The sequence below is a fragment of the Diadema setosum genome, chromosome 12 (genome assembly GCF_964275005.1).
Source record: "Diadema setosum chromosome 12, eeDiaSeto1, whole genome shotgun sequence".
NCBI lineage: Eukaryota > Metazoa > Echinodermata > Echinoidea > Diadematoida > Diadematidae > Diadema > Diadema setosum.
This window is the reverse complement of record NC_092696.1, coordinates 33,197,852-33,218,822: the sequence shown is the minus strand read 5'-3', so window position 1 is coordinate 33,218,822 and position 20,971 is coordinate 33,197,852. Positions and strand designations below refer to the sequence as shown.

Here is a 20,971-nt window from a genome sequence, read left to right as displayed (position 1 = left end):
ACGATTATATATGTATTTTAGCATATTCATTTATCTCACCCGTACCTGATACATTTTAGTTGCTTTGACGGGCCTCTGACGGCATGGACCAGACAATCACTTGTCCTATCTTGACAAACTGTATATAGGGAGAGCAGGGCAAGTTAGTTTGGGGTGGCCCATGAGGTTCTCGTAGGTCAAAGTCGCCGCAATACCCCTAAAGTCATAATTATTGTATGTATTTCAGCATATTCAATAATCTTATATCATTCCTGTTACATTTACTCGCCCTGACTGCCCTGTGACGCCATGGGCCAGGAAACCACTTATTCTTTCTTGACAAACTGTATGTAGGGAATGCAGGGCAAGTTAGTTTGGGGTGGCCCATGGGGTTTTAGTAGGTCAAATTCGACAAAATACCAATACGATTATATGTATTTTAGCATATTCATTTATATTACCCGTATACCTGTTACATTTAGTTGAACGGACGGGTCTCTGACGGCATGGGCCAGACAATCACTCGTCCTATATTGACAAACTGTATATAGGGAAAGCAGGGCAAGTTAGTTTTGGGTGGCCCATGGGGTTCTTGTAAGTAAAACTCGCCAAAATACCCCTAAGATCATATATTTCAGGATATTCAATAATCTTAATCATTCATGTTATACGTTTACTTGCCCTGACAGCCCTATGACGCCATGGGCCAGGAAACCACTTATCCTTTCTTGACAAACTGTATGTTGGGAATGCAGGGCAAGTTAGTTTGGGGTGGCCCATGGGGTTCTAGTAGGTCAAATCCGACAAAATACCCCTACGATTATATATGTATTTTAGCATATTCATTTATCTTACCCGTACCTGTTACATTTTAGTTGCCCTGACGGGCCTCTGACGGCATGGGCCAGACAATCACTTGTCCTATCTTGACAAACTGTGTATAGGGAAAGCAGGTCAAGTTAGTTTGGGGTGGCCCATGGGGTTCCCGTAGGTCAAAGTCGCCGCAATACCCCTAAAGTCATAATTATTGTATGTATTTCTGGATATTCAATAATCTTATATCATTCCTGTTACATTTACTTGCCCTGACTGCCCTGTGACGCCATGGGCCAGGAAACCACTTATTCTTTCTTGACAAACTGTATGTTGGGAATGCAGGGCAAGTTAGTTTGGGGTGGCCCATGGGGTTTTAGTAGGTCAAATTCGACAAAATATCCCTACGATTATATATGTATTTTAGCATATTTATCTCACCCGTACCTGTTACATTTTAGTTGCCCTGACGGGCCTCTGACGGCATGGGCCAGACAATCACTTGTCCTATCTTGACAAACTCTATATAGGGAAAGCAGGGCAAGTTAGTTTGGGGTGGCCCATGGGGTTCTCGTAGGTCAAAGTCGCCGCAATACCCCTAAAGTCATAATTATTGTATGTATTTCTGGATATTCAATAATCTTATATCATTCCTGTTACATTTACTTGCCCTGACAGCCCTGTGACGCCATGGGCCAGGAAACCACTTATCCTTTCTTGACAAACTGTATGTAGGGAATGCAGGGCAAGTTAGTTTGGGGTGGCCCATGGGGTTCTAGTAGGTCAAATTCGACAAAATACCCTTACGCGATTATATATGTATTTTATCATATTCATTTATCTTACCCGTACCTGTTACATTTTAGTTGCCCTGACGGGCCTCTGACGACATTGGCCAGACAATCACTTTTCCTATTTTGACAAACTGTATATAGGGAAAGCAGGGCAAGATAGTTTGGGGTGGCCCATGGGGTTTTCGTAGGTCAAACTCGACAAAACACCCAAATGATTTTATATGTATATTAGCATATTCATTTATATTACGCGTGGTAGTTGACCTGACGGGCCTGTGACGGCATGGACCAAACAATCACTTGTCCTATCTTGACAAACTGTATATAGGGAATGAAGGGCAAGTTAGCTTGGGGCGACCCATGGGGTTCTGCTAGGTCAATGTCAAGAAAATTCGGCTATGAGTCTATAGTATGTCCAGTATTTTAGGATATTCATCAATTTAAGTCATATCGGTTTCATTTAGTTTTTATTTCAGATACCACTTTCGGGTTTTGGTGATCAGCTGCTGACAAGCGAGCAAGAAAGCAAAAAGTAAGAAAAAAAAACAAAGCAAGCTAAGCAAAAATAAGCAACAAAAATGCAAGTAAACAAGTAAACAACCAAACATCCCCCCCCCCCAAAAAAAAAGGCCTTTACTTTTCTTTTCTAATGCCGCTTCCACTTTCTGCTGCTGACAAGGGAAAAAAAGGGGAAAAAAACAAGAAACAAACGAAACAAAAGAAAACAAAAAACAAATGATGCCACGTCCAGGTAAAAATGTGATTATTGTGTGTTTGTGTGTGTGTGTGCGTGTGTGTGTTGGGGGAGGTACATGTTTTATGGTTGGCTCTACGCTTTCAAAAGTGGGGGCACTTCATGGTTTCTTCAGCTGACAAGCAAAAAAAAAAAAAGAAAAAGTAAAAGGTCTTAGCCCAATCTGTTATGAAAAAAAAAAAAGTGGGGAGAGGACCGAGCCCCCCCCCCCCTCTTGTGGGCAACGTTCTTGCCATCTTGTTCTACTTTTTTAGTGGGCGTTTCTACAATTTGGGTCCAAGAAACCAACTTCAAGTTGCGAATGTCGAACGAGGAATAGGCCCCTAAGTAGCCAGATCAGACACAGACGCCGTGCGAAGCGGCCTCCCTACTGTGCGACAGCGACAGGGCTGGGGGTGTTTCATCAACGTTTGTCAGCGCTGACAATTTCAGCAAAATCCTTGGTTTTGATTGGCTGAGATGGTCTGGTCACTGACTGTTACTATGGTGATTCAAGTTGTCAGCGCTGACAAACTTGATGAACCCCACCAACCCCCCCCCCCCCCCCCCAGATGGCGAATATCAAACGAGAAAACAAATGCAGTGATTTGCCGTGCGTCACCATGCGACAGCGGCAGGGCTGCGTATGGTAACATGCACGAATAAGTAACTAACTTCAGATAGGATCTGCACTGTAGCGAATATCGAACGAGGAATAAGTAACTAACTTCAGGTGACGAATATCGAACGAGGAATAAGTAACTAACTTCAGGTGACGAATATCGAACGAGGAATAAGTAACTAACTTCAGGCCGGTCCCTATACACAGTATTTAACAGGTGGTATGTGGGTGCGGCCAGGGAGGTGCGGCTCACACTCAGTGGTCAGTCAGCCAGTGCTCTGCACTGATGTGCCCCGTATACTCTGGGGGAAGGGCCGGGCCAGGGGCAGGGTGTGATCGTGTTTGTGGTCACTGCACCGCAGTTTTGGGCCTACGGACATTTTCTGTAGAAATCGGCGCCAATTTCTGACCTGTCGATACTGTTACTAGAAATCTAAACCCTGATCACCTCATCATCATGATCATGCATCATAAAGTCAATGTAAACATTCCTTTAAGTAATAGTGTCCAGACATCATGGCCATGCAGCCTGGACTTTATTAAATGCAATTTAATTGTAGACAGCTTCACAATATTCAGCACCAAATTCAGAAGTCACTACAAAGAGATATTGATGCACTGGTCAAATCTTGTTTGTGTATACGTTTACTTTAGCTAATAAGACACATTTTTTTGTTTTGTTTTGTTTATATGTTCTCTCATTTTTCAACACAACACGTAGATTAACACACCACATAAGGTTTATATCTAATTTTCCTTTCCTTGGCAAGACTTGCCTATGACGTCCCCCACTCATACATTATACATGTACCCCACCACTTGCCAAATATGTATGATGGGACTGTGAGCATGTGTAATCCATGCATAAGCTAACAAGGATAGGGTAGTGAAGAGTGACCAGTGTGGAAAAATTAGTGGGGGGGGGGGGGGGACATGAAGAAGTCTTTCCTTTTCCTTCGAGAGTATATAGATGCCAAAAGTAATTGTAAAGATAATTCCATACATGTAGGCCCCTAAATGTTGTAATTGTAAAATGAATCATTAGGGTGTTTAATACCTCATTAGAATCTCTTGGTGGATGAATTAGGGATGGTACTGTATTGGTGGAGATGAAAATTGGGCTTTTAACTTTTTGCGAGAAACCAAGAAAACACTTATGATATAATAGTACAGAGCATACAATTTTAAGTGGAATTCAAAGTTTACTTGATTGAAATCGGGTTTGGAATGACTGAAACATCCAAAAAACAAAGTAAAAGCGATCATGATAAAGTATGGGTCCCACACTTTATTAGAATCGCTCTTTTTTGGATATCTCAGCCATTTGAAAACCAGTTTTCATCAAATAAATGTTGAATTCTCATAGAATTACATGCTCTTTCATATTTCAGAAGAGGTTTCTCATTATCTCACCGAAAAATGTTAGAAATCTGAAATTAGGTCTCAACCAAAACTATAAGATCCCTTTTAACCCGTTGAAGGCAAGTCCTGGGAATACTCAGGAAGGTGTCTATGGGAAATATGTGTTATAGCAAAATCAGTCTGTCCTCAATGGGTTAACTCATGTTGATAAAGTCACAGTACCACTCGTCTCTTGACCCTGAGTTAGTGCAGTTACTGTATAGGAAGTGTCAAAAAAATACCTGTGATGAATGATATCATAGAAGGGAAAAAAAAAGTAAAGTCTGTGTATTTGATACTACATACAACGGGTATAATATATTGTGTAAACATTTTGATAGTACCAGTACAGCTGTAAATCTACATGTAGTTATCCGGACTGTGTATTATAGTCAATACATCATGGTGTTTAATGTCAGTATCAAATGACTTGCATTACTATATTTTGTTTCCAATTTAAGCACTTGGATCTCTTTAATTGTAGTATATGGTACACGTACAAATTTTATATCAATTTACACTAGATCTCAGCTGTGTATAGTTAAAATGAAAGCAACATATTGCATGGTGTATTGATTGGTTCAAAAGCTGAATACAGTTCTATAGAAATGTACTATCAAAACATGTCATTTTTTGTTATTTCCTGAACAGCAAAGCTTGTAACCCCTTGTGGATGGACTGATTTTGCTATAACACACATTTAAATATTTCCCATAGACCCTTTCCCGGAGTATTCTCAGGACTTGTCTTCAACGAGTTAATATCAAATTGTCTTTAGTGCAACCAAGAGATGGCATACCAAGTACAGTATAGTTCCCTTGGTATTTTGATGAACTTTAAATAGTCCACATCACCCTCCTACACCTACATGTACAGATTTCTTTAATGGGTACCCAGTAGGGAGCCAAATATTTCCGAAGTGACTAGAAAATGGTTTGCTTATCAATGCAGTAATAAAGCAGCATGGCTGGAATGTGGTGTACCCCAGGGAGTAGATTATAAATGCACCGTGCCATTAGTTGCAGGTTTCATTGTTAACCCTATTAAGCCCAAGCTATTTTGACCCCTCGCAGGCCCAAGGGGGGGGGGGGGGGGGCACATTGTGCCCCCCCTAAATAACTTTTTTATTATTTGATGTATCATCGTCATATTTGGCACGTGGGTAGAGTAACTCATACTCTACATGACCGTACATTTGAATTTTCACAAGGTCACCCATGGAGGGCGCTATTTACCAAAATATAAAGAAATACATAGGAAATATGCTAAAAACATGATTTTTCTGTATAATTTCTTTATCCCCATTATGTCGTCTTATAGACCAATCATTTTCATATTTGCCACAAATGATAAGCAAGTGGAATTTCATTATTTGTTATGGCTGAAATTTCTCAAGGTCACCACATGGGGGCGCTATTTATATCAACATAGTGATACATTATGAGACCTGAGATGAAATGTATGCGATGGGTACATGTATAGTTATGACATTTCATATTTGCATAATACTGGAATTTTGAGATTGCAAATTGATAATAAAACTAATGATATCAGAGGCATAACTTGGGTGAAAGAATCAAAATAACTCAAAATATAAGGGCAATCTTTAGAAAATATCATTGTTTTCAATTATCTCTATTATATCTATTGTTTTATGCCTTTGTCACATAAAAACAAAGGAAATAATAAGAAAAACTTTCCAGGACCATGATTACTTCGAATTTTGCTCCTTCAACAAATTTCAGCCAAGAAACACCCATTTCATACACTGTAATGCTGTTAAATGAAATGGGAACAGAAAAAAGATGCAAAATCTGACTGACATGGTTGTAAGTTTATGGTTGCCATGGCAACCAGCAACATCAAATATAGCTAAATTATATATCAAAATGTTTCTAATAAGATTTTAGGAAAAGTCACCAAATTTGGTTGAAATCAGATAAAGGGCGAAGGAGTGGCAAACGAAAATCTGGTAGGGGGGGCACAATGTGCCCCCCCTTGGGCTTTATAGGGTTAAAGGTAATAACATGCTGGGACAGAATTGTATCATACTGTTTCCTTTGCGTCTAAGTTAACTAAATGCATCTGTGTACTACTGCTATAATTTCTTGTTCTGAAGCTGTGTGCATGACTTTTTTCCATATTGAGGAGTGAGAAAATTAGCCAAAACTCTATAAACTGTGTGGCAGGACTCAACACTGACACTTTTTTTCGATGGCCCGTTTGGGCTACCAAAATCTTTGAATTAGACATTTTGATAGCCAGAAAGAGAAATGAAGTGGCCCAAAATAAAAGGAAATGTCAATTTTTATTTTGAAATTTAGTTGCCTGATGAGGCCACAAACAAAAAAAGAAATAGATAAAAATGAAAAGAAAAACTTCTTTTGGGGAAATTTGGTGGTCCGACATCAATATTTGGTGGTCCTGGGCTGCTGGGCCACTGCCAATGTTGGGCCCTGTGTATAGATCTGACTTTACATTGTAGAGTGAAAAATACAGCAACGACAAATGCTTTCCTTTTGTTGTGAAGTTGCTTTGCCCCCTTGTGATGAGAAGAATAAATACTGGTATGAAAACAAACATCAATTAATGATAAATTGTAGTGAGAGAAATAGTATTTATGTGAGTATTCATACATTCATAAAAGGGAAGGAGAACAGGGCAGTACAAAATAGAACAATATTTTTCATGCTTGTCCAAATGGGGATGCAAGTGTCTGAAGGTCAATTCCATTGTGACTTATGGGACAAAGTGACAATTTTCGGCAATTTCAAACCAGTATTTTGAGAAAATAGTTGCATCAAATGCATTTTTCTCAGTTCATGGTTAGATCTATCATATCACAGTTTATGAAAACACCATACTTAGTTTGAAAAGTATCATTGCATTACATACAGCAACGAAAACTTGCTGTCGTGACTTATGGGACATCTGAGGACCACCGTTTTTCACATGGGAAAGTAAGTTCTAAAATATTCTTACACAGAGAGTCTCTGGAAAGATATTTTCTTTCCTGAATGTAGCAAAGAGTTGGTGCTTACCCTGAGCCAAGTGGTATGAATATCTACTCATTGGTACAGTAGCAGGATAGGGAAAACCAGTGTGACTGATGGGACACAAAAACGTGACTTATGGGACGTGATCAACTACCACATTTTGAGATTGAGAGAATAATATTTACTGATGCCGGAACAAGTTCTAGAACATCATAAAACCAATCTATGACCAAAGAACATTCAGAAAATAAGCCATCTGAGAATTAAACAAGCTGTATTATGGTCATGATAGTGTATCAGAAATGATACATAATTTCTGCAAAAAATTGGCAATTTTCATGAAAAATGAAGGTTTTTCGGACATAACTCCTCTCCACGTTCACCGATGTTCACAAATGAGGTATCAAAATATCCGTTGTGAAAGGCTGCTTTGAGTAAACAATACCAGATCATCTAATTAAGCTTCATTAGTCATCTATACTCAATAGTTTGATTTTCATAAAATGCAACCTTTCGGTGGAATTGACCTGAAGTGCATCGAGGCAAGTACCAGTACCTATTCATATCACTTTGCTAGCATATATGCAAGGAGTTTTAGCTGCCCTGGCTATGGGCAGCTACATGTAGGTTTGCAGGAATGAATGAAAGGGGGGTGGGCAGATTGGCTAGATCCTTTTGATGTCAGCATCTGTTTGAATGCAAGTCACTTTATTTTTACAGGATTCCCTCACATAATTTCTCCTCCATCAGAGCCGACAGAGCAAATCTGATCACCATGAGTTTCCAGGAGGAGTGGCAGCAGAAGAAGGAAGAGCGCCAGCGCAAGAGGATGGAGCAGGAGAAATCTCTACCAAAGTGAGTTGAAGTACTGTGTACTCCCCCTTAATAAAAACTAAAAAAGAAATTACATCCATGACTTTCTGAAGGTTCTGTCCTTAGATTCTTCCCATCTGAGGGATTGAATACCAGTGACCCTATACAAGTGTACCTTCTCCCAGAAGCCTCCCCCCTCCCCACCCCCACCCCCCCAAAAAAGTACACGCAAATATTTTGTTACCCATATTTTGTGAATTTTTGCACTACGTAATGTTAGTGTGATGTGTCAACACTCAATAGAATTTGAAATTCTTGGTACAAAATTAATTTCACTCGACCATAAGAACAAAAATTTAATTGTGCATAAAGAAAGTTTCAAGATTCAAGACCAAAGATTCAACTACCCCAGGTATTTTATGTTGATTGGTCCCCCACATTGTTAAAGGGAAGATAAACCCCAACAGCAATGTGGATTGAGTGAAAGCAGCAACATTAGTAGAACACATCAGTGAAAGTTTGAAGAAAATCGGACAATCGATGCAAAAGTTATGAATTTCTAAAGTTTTGGTGTTGGAACCGCTGGATGAGGAGACTACTAGAGGTTATGACGTATGAGTGGACAAGAATGCCAAGAAAATATAAAGAAAATACTATAAAAATCTATTTTTCATGAAAATTACAAATTCCATGAACTTGACATTGACATATGTTAAGGGTAGCAATTATTCCCCCTGCTTTCTGAAAGCGGTTGGTCCATTGCTCTTTCATGATTCTAGAAAAGTGAATTTTTGTCGAATTTCCTTTATATTTTCTTTGTATTGTTGTCCACTCATACGTCATATCCTCTAGTAGTCTCCTCATCCAGCGGTTCCAACACCAAAACTTAAAAAATTCATAACTTTTACATCGACTGTCCGATTTTCCTCAAACTTTCACTGATGTGTTCTGCTAATGTTTCTGCTTTCACTCAATCCACATTGCTCTTTTGGTTTACCTTCCCTTTAACAGTATATCAAAGCTTGTCATACTTGTTGAGGTGAAAAAAAGTTTGAGTTCATCTTTTTAAATCCATTTGGACATCATTCTTCAAATCAGTTTGAGAAGATTCAATTCTTTTTTTTTTTTACATGATCCACCAAATTGCTAATTAGTGCCCTTAAAACCTGTCATATACGTTGTAGTTCACAGGAGTGTGAAAAGCTATAAAACTTTGCTGACAAGAAGAGCAAAACTTAAATAACAAAATACATGATGCCTGGAATGTAGTTAAGTACTTGAGTACATTGACCTGCTTTATTACTGGCATGACCTTTGCTTTACGGCTAAGTGTTGTAGATGTGTAAACAAAATCTCTGTTGAAGTGCAAAGCACTTAAGGAGACAGCAGGAATGCGATTATGAGCTATGAGTCATTTGAGGCTGAAGTGCCCTATCTGTGTGCAGTATAATCAGTGCATTATAAGTGAATTAAGTTTTGTATGTGAACACTACCCTTAATTGTAGATGTATAGCTCATTTACACTGTGTTCATACTTTACAAAGTAACACAAGTCATGCTGAATTGACTTCGACCCTGAAACTTAAGAAAAATCTTGAGAACAAAATAATCAGGTGTTAAAGGGAGGGTATAGTTTTGGTTGAGACCTGGCTTCAGGTTTCTTAACGTTTTTTGATGAGATAATGAGAAACTTTTATGAAATACAAGAACATGACATTCGAAGAGGACTTCTACATTTATTCGATGAAAATTGGTTTTGAAGTGGCTGAGATTTCCAAATTATAAAGGATAGGACCCACCTTTTATGAGGAGCACTTTGTTTTACTAAAAGTTGTTTTTTGACATTTTCAGCCATTTCAAAATTGATTTTCATCAAATAACCCTTGCATTCCTCTTAGCATGGTAAGCTCTGTAACATTTCATGAGTCGTTTCCTAGTATCTCACGAAAAGTTAGAAGCTCAATCCTTACGTCAGCCAATTCTGTACCATCCCTTTAACCCATCGAGGATGAACTGATTTTGCTGCAATACGCATTTCCCATAGATACCTGCGCGAGTGTACTCGGGGAAAGGATAGTAGCCTGGGCTTTAATATTCCACTATAATCTAAAATTCAAACCAAGTGTCTTTATTTGGAGGAGGCAGTCAGGACTATCTTTTCAAATTCTTCTTCTGATAAGGACAATTTACTCATGTTTATTGAGAAATAAAAAGACAAGAAAAAACCTTTTAGACCATTGCTATTAGATTGAAATGCAGTAATTGACTTGCAGGAGCAACATGTCAGTTAGATATTGTGTGGCATGTTTCTATCGGAGCTATGCTACGATGTAAGAGATGGTTGGAGGGCAAAAGGATGCTAGCACAAGTGCATGAAGAGATCAACATGTTTCCATGCAATAGGAACTGAAAAAGAAAATGCCAACTAAGGAAATGATATCATTTCACAATGTCAAAGTAGTATTGATATGTGGATCACATAAATTTACATTGTACATTACAAAAAGTGCGGCACTCCTCCATAGGAAACGAGCGTTTTTAAATGTACCGCTCAGAGCGCACAATCAGGTATAGGACATTTACACGGTCGGACTCTCGACTTTACGAACTCATATCTCCCAGAACATGTCTTTTTGCTTAAATGCACCTGGCTTTTATGAAAATCTAGATTTCAAGCTTGCTCTACATACCTCATTTGTAGAGTTTTGTGAAAATTTTACATCGGTACCTTTCGAGTTGAAAATTAGGTGTCATTTCTCACTCCAACGCAATCAGCTCTACGACAAAACGCAATTATACATTGACGGCGCGGTGTGCCAACTGTGAGCCTGAAGGCCATTTTGGGAGGGTTATTTTACTGCCATTGTATCTGTTGTATTTGTACAATGCACCTGCCTAGTATAAAGTTGCAGCAAATACTCACGTGTATTCATACTGAGTTTGGAGGAATTTTGTGAATCTTCGCCATCGGTACCTTTTCAATATTCATAAACCATGTCAGTTTAGCCCCGAGTGAATAACCCACCAATATGTTCATACACTATTAAAGCAATTGCGTGCTTCTCACTTGCATATGCTACGCTGATTGGCTAAATGTCATTGGCCTTACGAGGTCGCATCGGGTCAACGCATGATCGTGACTTAGCGCGTATGCAAATTCGTGATGTGACAATAGGTGCGCGCGTCTTTATTACTATTTAGATTTCATTAATACATTAGCTCAATGTAGCATTTGCGGCGCGTGATTGCATCATGAATATGTATTATTCTTTAACGCTCAACGCAGTGTGATAGGTGGTATGCAAATGACGGATCTACGTCATAGCTCATTATCTGTTTGTCACCGTTCGCATGTAGACTTTTTGTAATGACTCTCATTCTGTGCAATCAAAGTGATTATCCCTTCCAGCAGCTTCTACAGTGTAATTTGCTACCATACTATTTCTGTAGACCTGTTTGCTGTGAGTGCTGATGTTCTAATAATGTCTAAATGGGGGGGGGGGGGGGGGGAGTATGCCTTCAGTTGATTTACACTGTATGTGCTGACAAAGCTCCTCTCTCAAGCCATATTACTCCCAGAGAATAATTATTAGGTGATCCGAGTATCCTCTCGGATCACCTTCTGTATCTGTACGGATTCTTTCTTCTTTTTTTTCTTTATTTCTCCCCCACAGTTGTGCAGAGGTTAGCTCAGAAAGTGCTATGCCTATCAAGTTCAAACTTATACCATGTATGTATCGTGTCCCAAAGACGAGAAATCTAGTAAAATCATAGTGATCAGTCTACCGTGACGTCACTATGACGTCATTATATGAAAACACGTTCTCAATCATATCTCATTAATGGAATGGAATTTTTCAATGAAATTCACGTCACATATATTTCAAGTCAAGTGCATTCTACTCATATTCTCAAAATTCATTTATATCCTAAAACGTGCGGGCATGCGCGCGTTGAAATATTTGTATGCTCCAATCGAGCTCAAATTTTTTTTGCACATGTTTCACACCATTTGGAGCATTTTTTGAAAAATTGAAAAATATGGACGGACGCGTACGCGCGCGCGCATATACGCACGCATAACTCTTATATGCAATATAAATTTCCCGGTTTTTCACACGGATCGGTTGTTTGAAATGTCAAGGAATAATTTTACCAAGTGTAAAGTCAATCCGACTCAATATGACGTCATACGGGCCCGTCAAAGTCAAAATTCCACGCGCGCGTCAATGGCGATATACAGTGTAACTATGCAAAAAAATCGCCAATTTTAAACCCGATTTTACTCGTCAGGATGGACGGTGACCCCCATTTTCTTTACATATTCTAAAAGCTGATGAGTTGTCCATATCATTTCATGGGGTGGCAATGTTGGCAAAATGATTAAAAGATATCAAATTTCTTAATAAAGTAAAAAAAGTAAATTTTCAAAATGACGTCATCAAATTTTACGTTCATTCAAGTGTATCTCACTATTAAATCCTTTGCCGATTTTCACCCAGATTTCAGTATGTTGTAGCTTATTAAATGTTCTTTCATTAATGTAATAATAACATTTTGATTGGATGACGGCATCACCTCGTAAAAATGGATTGAAAGTATTCTTGTCAAATTTGACCAGTTTACGTGTTATCTCTATGGGAGTGCAGTTTTTCTGGAAATGAAAATTGACATGACTATCTTTAGCGAGCACTAGCTCACTTACCCTTTGGTAAATTTCTCCCAGATTTTAATATGTTGTAGCTGAGACTTTACGCTACCTTGAGTGTGCCCTTCGTTTTTTCATACGATGTCGGGATCACGTCAAAAATTTTGGTTGAAATTAAAGCTTATCTTCGATGTATTGAGATATTTCTTTCTTTCTGCAACTTTCTTTGCAATAACTCAAGAAAAACAGCCTCTATCACTTCAATATTTTGCACATGTTTAGTTCATGTCACGTACATTATTTGATAAAATAACAACTACTTGATCGGACACCATCTTGGGTATGTAAATTAGGGTCAAAGGTCATAAATGTTTCATCCTGTATCTTGGTGAATACATGTCTTATTTTTCCCATATTTTGCACACGCAAAGATCATGTTACAAGAATCATTTCACAAAATAACCACTTTTTGCTCAGATGCCATCTACGTTATGCAAAGTGGGGTCAAAGGTTATATGTACTTGTTGCTGTATCTTCGTTATAGTGTATACAGATTTGGTACCAAAAATGGCAGATATGACTCCCTTTTCTAAATGAGAATCCAAACATCACGCGGCCAATGTCTCTGAACACAGATGAAACCTGCATGGTCATGCCTATTGCGATCAGGACTTGAATCATTGATTAAAAAAAAAAATTGGATCACCTTAATTTGTCAGTGATGACAAATTACAATCTCTAGTTTCTTCTTATTTTGGACATCCCCTTGTTATGGCTGACATTATTTAAGTTACAGTGTTACAACAGAATAGGTCTGGGGGCTTCCAACACTTTTAACTTCATTTTCCACACAGTATAACAACTCTCTTCTATAATACATGTACTTGTTACAGTATGTCTTATCTTCTATTTCACCTGGGTATCTCTCAATTTCCAAACAGATATTTGCTGTCTGTATGGTCAAAGCAAAAGCATACATAATCATATCCAAGATAAGATACTCCTCACAGGTGAACTACTGGTACGTGTAACTGTATACTTTCTTTTGATTACATAGGTCAGAGAAGTCGTCTCTTGGTGGTGAGAAAACCATGACTGAGGCGGAGAGGAAGGCTCAGGTGAGAAGAGGTGTTATTGCCTGTGTGCTTGCGTTCCTATCCTCCCCCACACTCCACAGGTATTGCCCTTTAGAGGGGATGGCTAGTAACTGGTCACTGGGAATCAGTGGGAATGCTGGGGGAAGATTGTTCCAATCCTTGTGGGATTCATTTAAGAGTACATTATATATCTATTGTTGTGTGAAAATTATTTGCCTCAGAACGGTCTCGTATTCAAGTAATGTGCAGATTAATGCCCCTTCACTGGACAGGCATGCTAACCTCGAAACATTATTTTGCTTGAATTATGAGACCATTCTGAAGCAAGTAATTTTCACACAACAATAGATATATAATGTTCTCTTTTAATGAATCCCACAAGGATTGGAACAATCTTCCTCCAGCATTCCCACTGATTCCCACTGATCAGTTACTAGCCATCCCCTTTTAATAACTCTTTATGTGCCATGGTGGAAACCCCTGTGTGCCACATTATTCTGAGACACCAAGGCAGTCATGATTTGTGAAAACATTCTGGTTTTCAAATCTATGTACATAACTTTAATAAATTTCTGTGTATTAGTGCAGACGCAGTGAGCAAAGTTGTACAGAAAATGCCAAGCTTTGCACTGATGTGAACTGTATAACAAATCTATGACTACTAACTTTCAAATGCTAAGTAGCTACATAACTGTAAAGGTGTAACTTTTGCACACAAGATAGCGACAGAAATCTAGATTTTACAGGCAAATCCAGAAGGGAACACCGTTTGATAGTCAATCACCAAAAAGAAAAAAAAAATGCAAGCTATATGTGAGAGGAACGGAATCGCGAGAAACTCTTTCACTGTACTGTTGCATTGGGCGATTTATCGATCGGTTGGGGCAGGTTTGTGCGTTTGAGAGGAATATGCGAAGTTCGCATGCCGTCGACTGAGTCGGGCGAGCGAACCTGGCACATAAAGAGTTAAAGAGAATGTCCATCCTGACCTGCTGCACGCTTTGTATGAAAACAGAAGCATCAGAAAAGCAAATAAGTAAAAATTTTGGAAATAAATCAAATATGGTCTGTAAAAAAGATTGGAAATGTAGAGGTTTAGAGAGTAAACATGTTGGCAACTTTTTGTGATCTTGGTATTGAGAAGCTCTTCATTCAGTATGTGCACAAAAATTTACTAATTGTCATTGTCTTTTGAAAAAATATTTTCTTGAGACCTGTTCTTGGTACAAAGTTAGAATATGTTTTCTGTGTGTCCTCGTCAGGGAAAAATATCTCTCCATCCCCAAATGCATGAGAAGAAAAGTGTATAAATTTCTTTTCAGCTTTCTCTCTCTCCCTCTCTCTCTCACCATTTCACGCACTCTCTAGTGAAATGATGCATGATGTCGGGGGAGGAGGGTATTTTCGTAGAATGCAAACAAAATCCCTTGACTTACACAAGTGATTTTCTGTATCATTCTCTTATATTTTTTGACTTTCTTTTACATGGGAAAGTAAAATTCATGATTGAGCAATTATTCTGCAACAATTTGAAAATCTGCTTAGAGCAAGTGGTGCAAAAAGAGTAAGTGTAACGCCCTGGTTACACCTGTCCGGTTTGCAGGAGTTACGCGACAAGAGGGAGCAAGATCGCTTGGAAGCGGAGCAGCGCACTCACCGGGAAATACTGCAGAACTCCACAGTTTCAGCTTTGACTCCGGAGCGCAAGGTAAAAGCTTGTACTTTGGTTTCGCATTAAAAAACAACCAAAATTACAAAGTTTGTATGCCTTGACAGTGCATTAATATTGTTGCGGGATGAAATACTTGCCGTAGTAGTGATTCATTTCTTGTTCTTTGTGTGTGTGCATGTATTTGGAAGTTTGCTCAGCATTTAAAATCACCCAAAACTGTGTTTCAAATAATAATGCAGAGATGCTAACAGTCATATTTTTCTTTTGGCAGTATATTGAGCTCTTTTTTCTTTTTTTTTGCCGTGAATACTGCCAGTTTTATGGAAAATACTGTTTTTCCCTGATCACTACATACATTTGTCTCTGCAGGAAAGGTAAAAATTCTGTTTTCCCACCAAAAACAAACCATTCCAGTCATTGGAATATTGCAGTGCTGTTCATAAGGTTGGCATCCTTGCAAATTATACACAAAATTTAACCCACTGAAGAAATGCGTGTTATACGTAGTAAGATCAGCCGATCCTCAACAGGTTTGAAAATAATGGCACCACAACAGTTTATTTGTGTCTTGACACCGAAACAAATGCATTGTGGTTTCAAATTACCCTCAGATGCAAAGAAGACTAATACAATAATGGAATTATTGACTAGAACTTTTCAAATAGTGATAGAGGGACATTACCAAGTACCTTAAAGGGATGGTATAGTATTGGGGGAGATGAGGAATGTGCTTTTGACTTTTTGTGAGATATCAAGAAACCACTTATGAAATAGCTCAGAGCATGCCATTCTATGAGGAATTCAAAGTTTATGTGATGAAAATCGGTTTTGGAATGGCAGAGACATCCAAAAACAACTTAAAACAAAGCGATCGTAATAAAAGGTTGGTCCCACCTTTTATTAGGATTGTCCTGTTTCGGGTATCTCAGCCATTTCAAAACCAATTTTCATCAAGTAAACGTTGACTTCCTTTTAGAATTACTTGCTCGTCATAAGAGGTTTCTTATTATCTCACCTAAAAATGTTAGAAACCTGAAGTTAGGTCTCAACCAAAACTATACGATCCCTTTAAACCATTTGATGTGTGGAATTGCATCGTTTTGGTACGCTTGTTCAGGAGGAGATTCGCAGAGCACGCGAAGAACGAGAGCGAGCCCGCGAGGAGCGAGAGCGATTGGAGAAGGCAGAGGAAGAGGAGAGGAAAGCCAGAGCTGAGGTACGTAGGAAATGGGAAAAGAATATCAAAAATTTGTAAAGATAGAAATTGGTTTTACCCGATATTGAGATGCAGAATTTGTGTCAGTGAATGCTTCTTGCACGATATTTCATCATGTTCATGGCAGATGTCATTACAACACTTCCCTGCACATGGCAGATTATTGTTAAGGTGTGGGAGTGTACACAGGGTTAACAACATCGTGCCATGCGCAGGGAAGCGTGTTAACAACAATCTGCCATGCGCAGGAAAGCGCGTTAAAGACAATCTGCCATGCGCACAATGATATAAGCGTTAAACCGCCAATCGACTTGCTACAACACATGCAACTGGATGAGACTCTTGACTTTTGGTTGGAGCTTCAGTGTTCAATCTTGTCAAGCACAAATGTTTAGGGGACAAGATTTAATATCACCCACTATGTCCCTCTTGACCCAGGTGTGTACAAGTAAATGGGATAAAGGGGTCCTTTTTTTATTTCATCTGAGATTACGAAACTGGTTTGCAATGCACAGTTTACACGATGACTAACTCGAGTTTTCTCCGCCTCCTTTGGAATCTTCCAGAAACTGGTCCTTTTTTATTTCAAACGAGATTAAAGAATGTGTTTGTGAAGCATGGGTCGAGAGATCACAACTAAAGTCAAGTTTTCCCTGCCTTCATGGGAGTCTCCTGAAAACTGGCCCTTTTTTATTTTGTTGGAGATTATAAAACTGGTTTTAATAGTGATCCACAGTTCACAGGATGACTATTAAAGTCACGTTCTTTCCCCGCCTCCTTTGGAATCTTCCGGAACACTCCCTGTAGGAGGAGATGCGGAAGATGCGCGAAGACATCCAGCGACGTCGTCAAGAGGCGGAGGCCAAGCGCCGTCGAGCCATGGAGCAGGACCAGAAGGTTTACTCTATCCCAAAATACAACATCGCTGTAAGTGGTTCCTCCTTATCCTCCTTCACCCTGTGAAACGCCAATAAATGTCCATGTCATTGTTTAGAAGCAGAAGGTCATGAATGCTGTACAAACTACAAATGTAATAATGAAAATTGTAGCATTTGAGAAACTGTTTAGCTAATGTTCATACAAACTGCACAAGAAAAGAGATTCAGTTAGATTTGGGAATGAATATTACCACGTGTTGAATTGCACGTACAAGTGTATTTGAATTCTGACTCAAAGCTTGCACAGAGTAATATTCTAGTTTCTTTCCATGCCTCAGTTTTCCATGAGTATGTACATATAGCAGGCAATGGGAAACAAAGTAGACATAGCTGATTGATGGATGTTTGAAGTTTTGAATATCTTCAAATTGTTGAAAACACCTCCATTATTCCATGAATGCACCATTTATTTGTGTCAAGTGAGAGATGTGCTGTAGATTGCAGCATAAGTTAGAATGTTGTTTTTACATCTGAAAAAAACTTATGATTCTTCCCCTTCCCTTGAATTAAAATGCATCTATTATCTGGAAAGTCTTCTTAGAGATTGGCTTAAGTTAAGTATGTTTTATGCTTTCTTTACCATGCAGGAAAGTATCGCTAAAGCTAAGAAGGAGAAATCGCAGACCTCTGCGGAGATGATGGCAGAACGGGAGCGCCGTGTCGAGCAGAACGTTCCCCAGATCCGCATCAGCGCCCGCGACTCTGAGGAGCGCCTGAGGGAGATTGCCGAGATGCTGCATGCCAAGCTGGTGGAGGTCTACGGGGACATTTACGACCTGAAACAGAGGAAGGAGAGGCAGCAATATGATGTGAGTTGGAGTCCGCTTCCTTCTCTTCCTCCTCCCGATCCTTGTCATCATCACCATCCTCCTCTTCCTCCTCTTCCTCCTCCACAACTTCCTCCCTGTTTTTCTCTTTCTCTTCTTCTTCCTCCTCCTCCTCCTGTTCCTCCTTTTCTTTCTCATCCTCTTCCTCCTCCTGCACAGTTTCTACAAATAAGTGGCATTATATAAATACTGTTTCATCATCATCATCGTCATCCTCCTCCCACTCCCTCCTTTCTTCCTCTGCCTCCTCCACAACTTCCTTGTCTTTCTCTTCCTCCTCCTTCCTCCTCCTATTTCTCCTCCTCCTCTTCCTCCTGCCCCTCTGACTTCCTCCTTCTATTCCTCCTCCTCATCATCATTACCACCGACATCTCCATCACCATCATCCTCCTCCTCTTCTTCCTCCTCCCCCTCCTGCTGCTGCTGCTCCTCTTCCTTCTCGTCCTCCTGCTCCTCCCGACTTTCTCCTATTCCTCCTCCTTCTCATCGTTACCACTGTCATCTCCATCACCATCATCCTCCTCCTCTTCTTCCTCCTCCCCCTCCTGCTGCTGCTGCTCCTCTTCCTTCTCGTCCTCCTGCTCCTCCCGACTTTCTCCTATTCCTCCTCCTTCTCATCGTTACCACTGTCATCTCCATCACCATCATCCTCCTCTTCCCCTTTCTCCTCTTTCTTCTCTTTCTCATCCTCTTCCTACTCCTCCCACTCGCTCCTTTTCTTCTCTTCCACAGCTTCTTCCTCATCCTGCTCCTGCTCCTCCCAACTTTCTCCTCCTCCTCTTCCTCAATCTTCCTCCTCTTTCTCCTCCTCCTCTTCTTCCTCCTCCCCCTCCTGCTGCTGCTGCTCCTCTTCCTCCTCGTCCTCCTGCTCCTTCCGACTTTCTCCTATTCCTCCTCCTCCTCATCATTACCACTGTCATCTCCATCACCATCATCCTCCTCTTCCCCTTTCTCCTCTTTCTTCTCTTTCTCATCCTCTTCCTACTTCTCCCACTCGCTCCTTTTCTTCTCTTTCACAGCTTCTTCTTCCTCATCCTGCTCCTGCTCCTCCCAACGTTCTCTTCCTCTTCTTCCTCCTCCTCTTCATCTTCTTCCTCTTCCTCCTCCTCTTCCTCCTCCTCCTCATCTTCCTCCTCTTCCTCCTCTTCCTCCTCCTTCTCCTCCTTCTCCTCCTCTTCCTCCTCCTCCTCTCCCTCTACTTCCTCCTCCTCTTCTCCCTCTATTTCCTCCTCCTCTTCCTCCTCTTCTTCCTCTTCCCCCTCCTCCTCTTCCTCCTCTTCTTCCTCTTCCTCCTCCTCTCCTCCTCCTGCTCCTCCCAACTTTCTCCTCCTCTTTCTCCTCCTATCTTTGTCCTCCTCCTGATATTCCTCCACCTCTTCTCTTCTTCCTCTTCGTTTGCTGGCTGAAATGTGAATCATTCTTGTAGCTACAAAAACTATTTTTTTTTTTAAAATGATATTGTTCGCTTGCACTCTGTCTAATTTGATTTTCATGTGACTACTTTGTTGATGAATACCTGTATTACATTCTAGGTATTTCACAAAATACAAATTGTATGCCAGAATAAATTGATGTAAACTTTGAGTGCTTTTGTGTTTTAATTACAGAAGAGGTTTATTCCAAGAAAAAAGTTATTGATATTTTGTGTTGGTTTCCTCCACAGCTGTCAGAGATGAATGCACGTATCAAGGATCTAACCAAGCAGAAGTAAGTGTTCGATACAAAATCTGTCTAGGTGACCCACAGCATAAAACTTTGGCATTGTTTGGATTTATAATGTGCACAGGTTTTCAGTTTGCTTACCAAAATAGTTTTGATATTTGATGGAAAGAATTTGTAGAATCATACCAATTTTTCTCATCTTTAATACCTTGGTATGTTGAGGTATATTCTTAACCCATTAGTCTGCATGTTAATTAGGATGACTACATGCTTTCTGTCTTGTCATTAAGGAATTTTAGGAACTGTATTCACATCTCATCGCAAACTTTTGAGCAATATTTTCAATATTTATCAAATTCTAGCTTGTACATATTGCATATTTTCATATTCTATACATTTCTCTGTGTTTGTATACCAGTTTTCAGCTTGTAATTTTGCCTCATCAGCCTGTTGGCTGTCAAGTTTCTATCAATAATCCACTGAAATTTTATTTGATTTGTGATTTCTTTTGAATTTTTGTAGGACTGTGATTGTGACGACAGTTGATCGTGGGTAAGTTTGCTTGCCGCATTATGTCTTCTCTTGTGGGGCTGTAATGGCACTGTCATTATCATTCAGTTTTAATTGAACTTCAGTGACACACAATTTCTTGTCATTTTCTACTTGTGGAGTGTTGTATTATATAAACTAATTTGATTTCCACAGTTTTTGCAGTATTGTGCTTCACTGCGGGTGTGTTTTTCAGAGTGATTTTATGGAT

At 39.6% G+C, this 20,971-nt stretch overlaps 1 protein-coding gene across 1 annotated transcript in view; it reads left to right on the top strand.

Moving 5' to 3' along the window:
- Nucleotides 1–20,971, top strand: part of LOC140235899 (uncharacterized) — a 60,645-nt gene that overhangs the window by 24,245 nt on the left and 15,429 nt on the right. Inside the window, exons 2-9 of the mRNA XM_072315889.1 lie at nt 8,089–8,193; nt 13,857–13,917; nt 15,500–15,604; nt 16,686–16,784; nt 17,592–17,711; nt 18,310–18,531; nt 20,213–20,256; nt 20,734–20,763. Of these exons, the coding sequence (XP_072171990.1) occupies nt 8,114–8,193; nt 13,857–13,917; nt 15,500–15,604; nt 16,686–16,784; nt 17,592–17,711; nt 18,310–18,531; nt 20,213–20,256; nt 20,734–20,763 (761 nt within the window). The 5' untranslated portion in view covers nt 8,089–8,113. The remainder of the gene's footprint in view (nt 1–8,088; nt 8,194–13,856; nt 13,918–15,499; nt 15,605–16,685; nt 16,785–17,591; nt 17,712–18,309; nt 18,532–20,212; nt 20,257–20,733; nt 20,764–20,971) is intronic.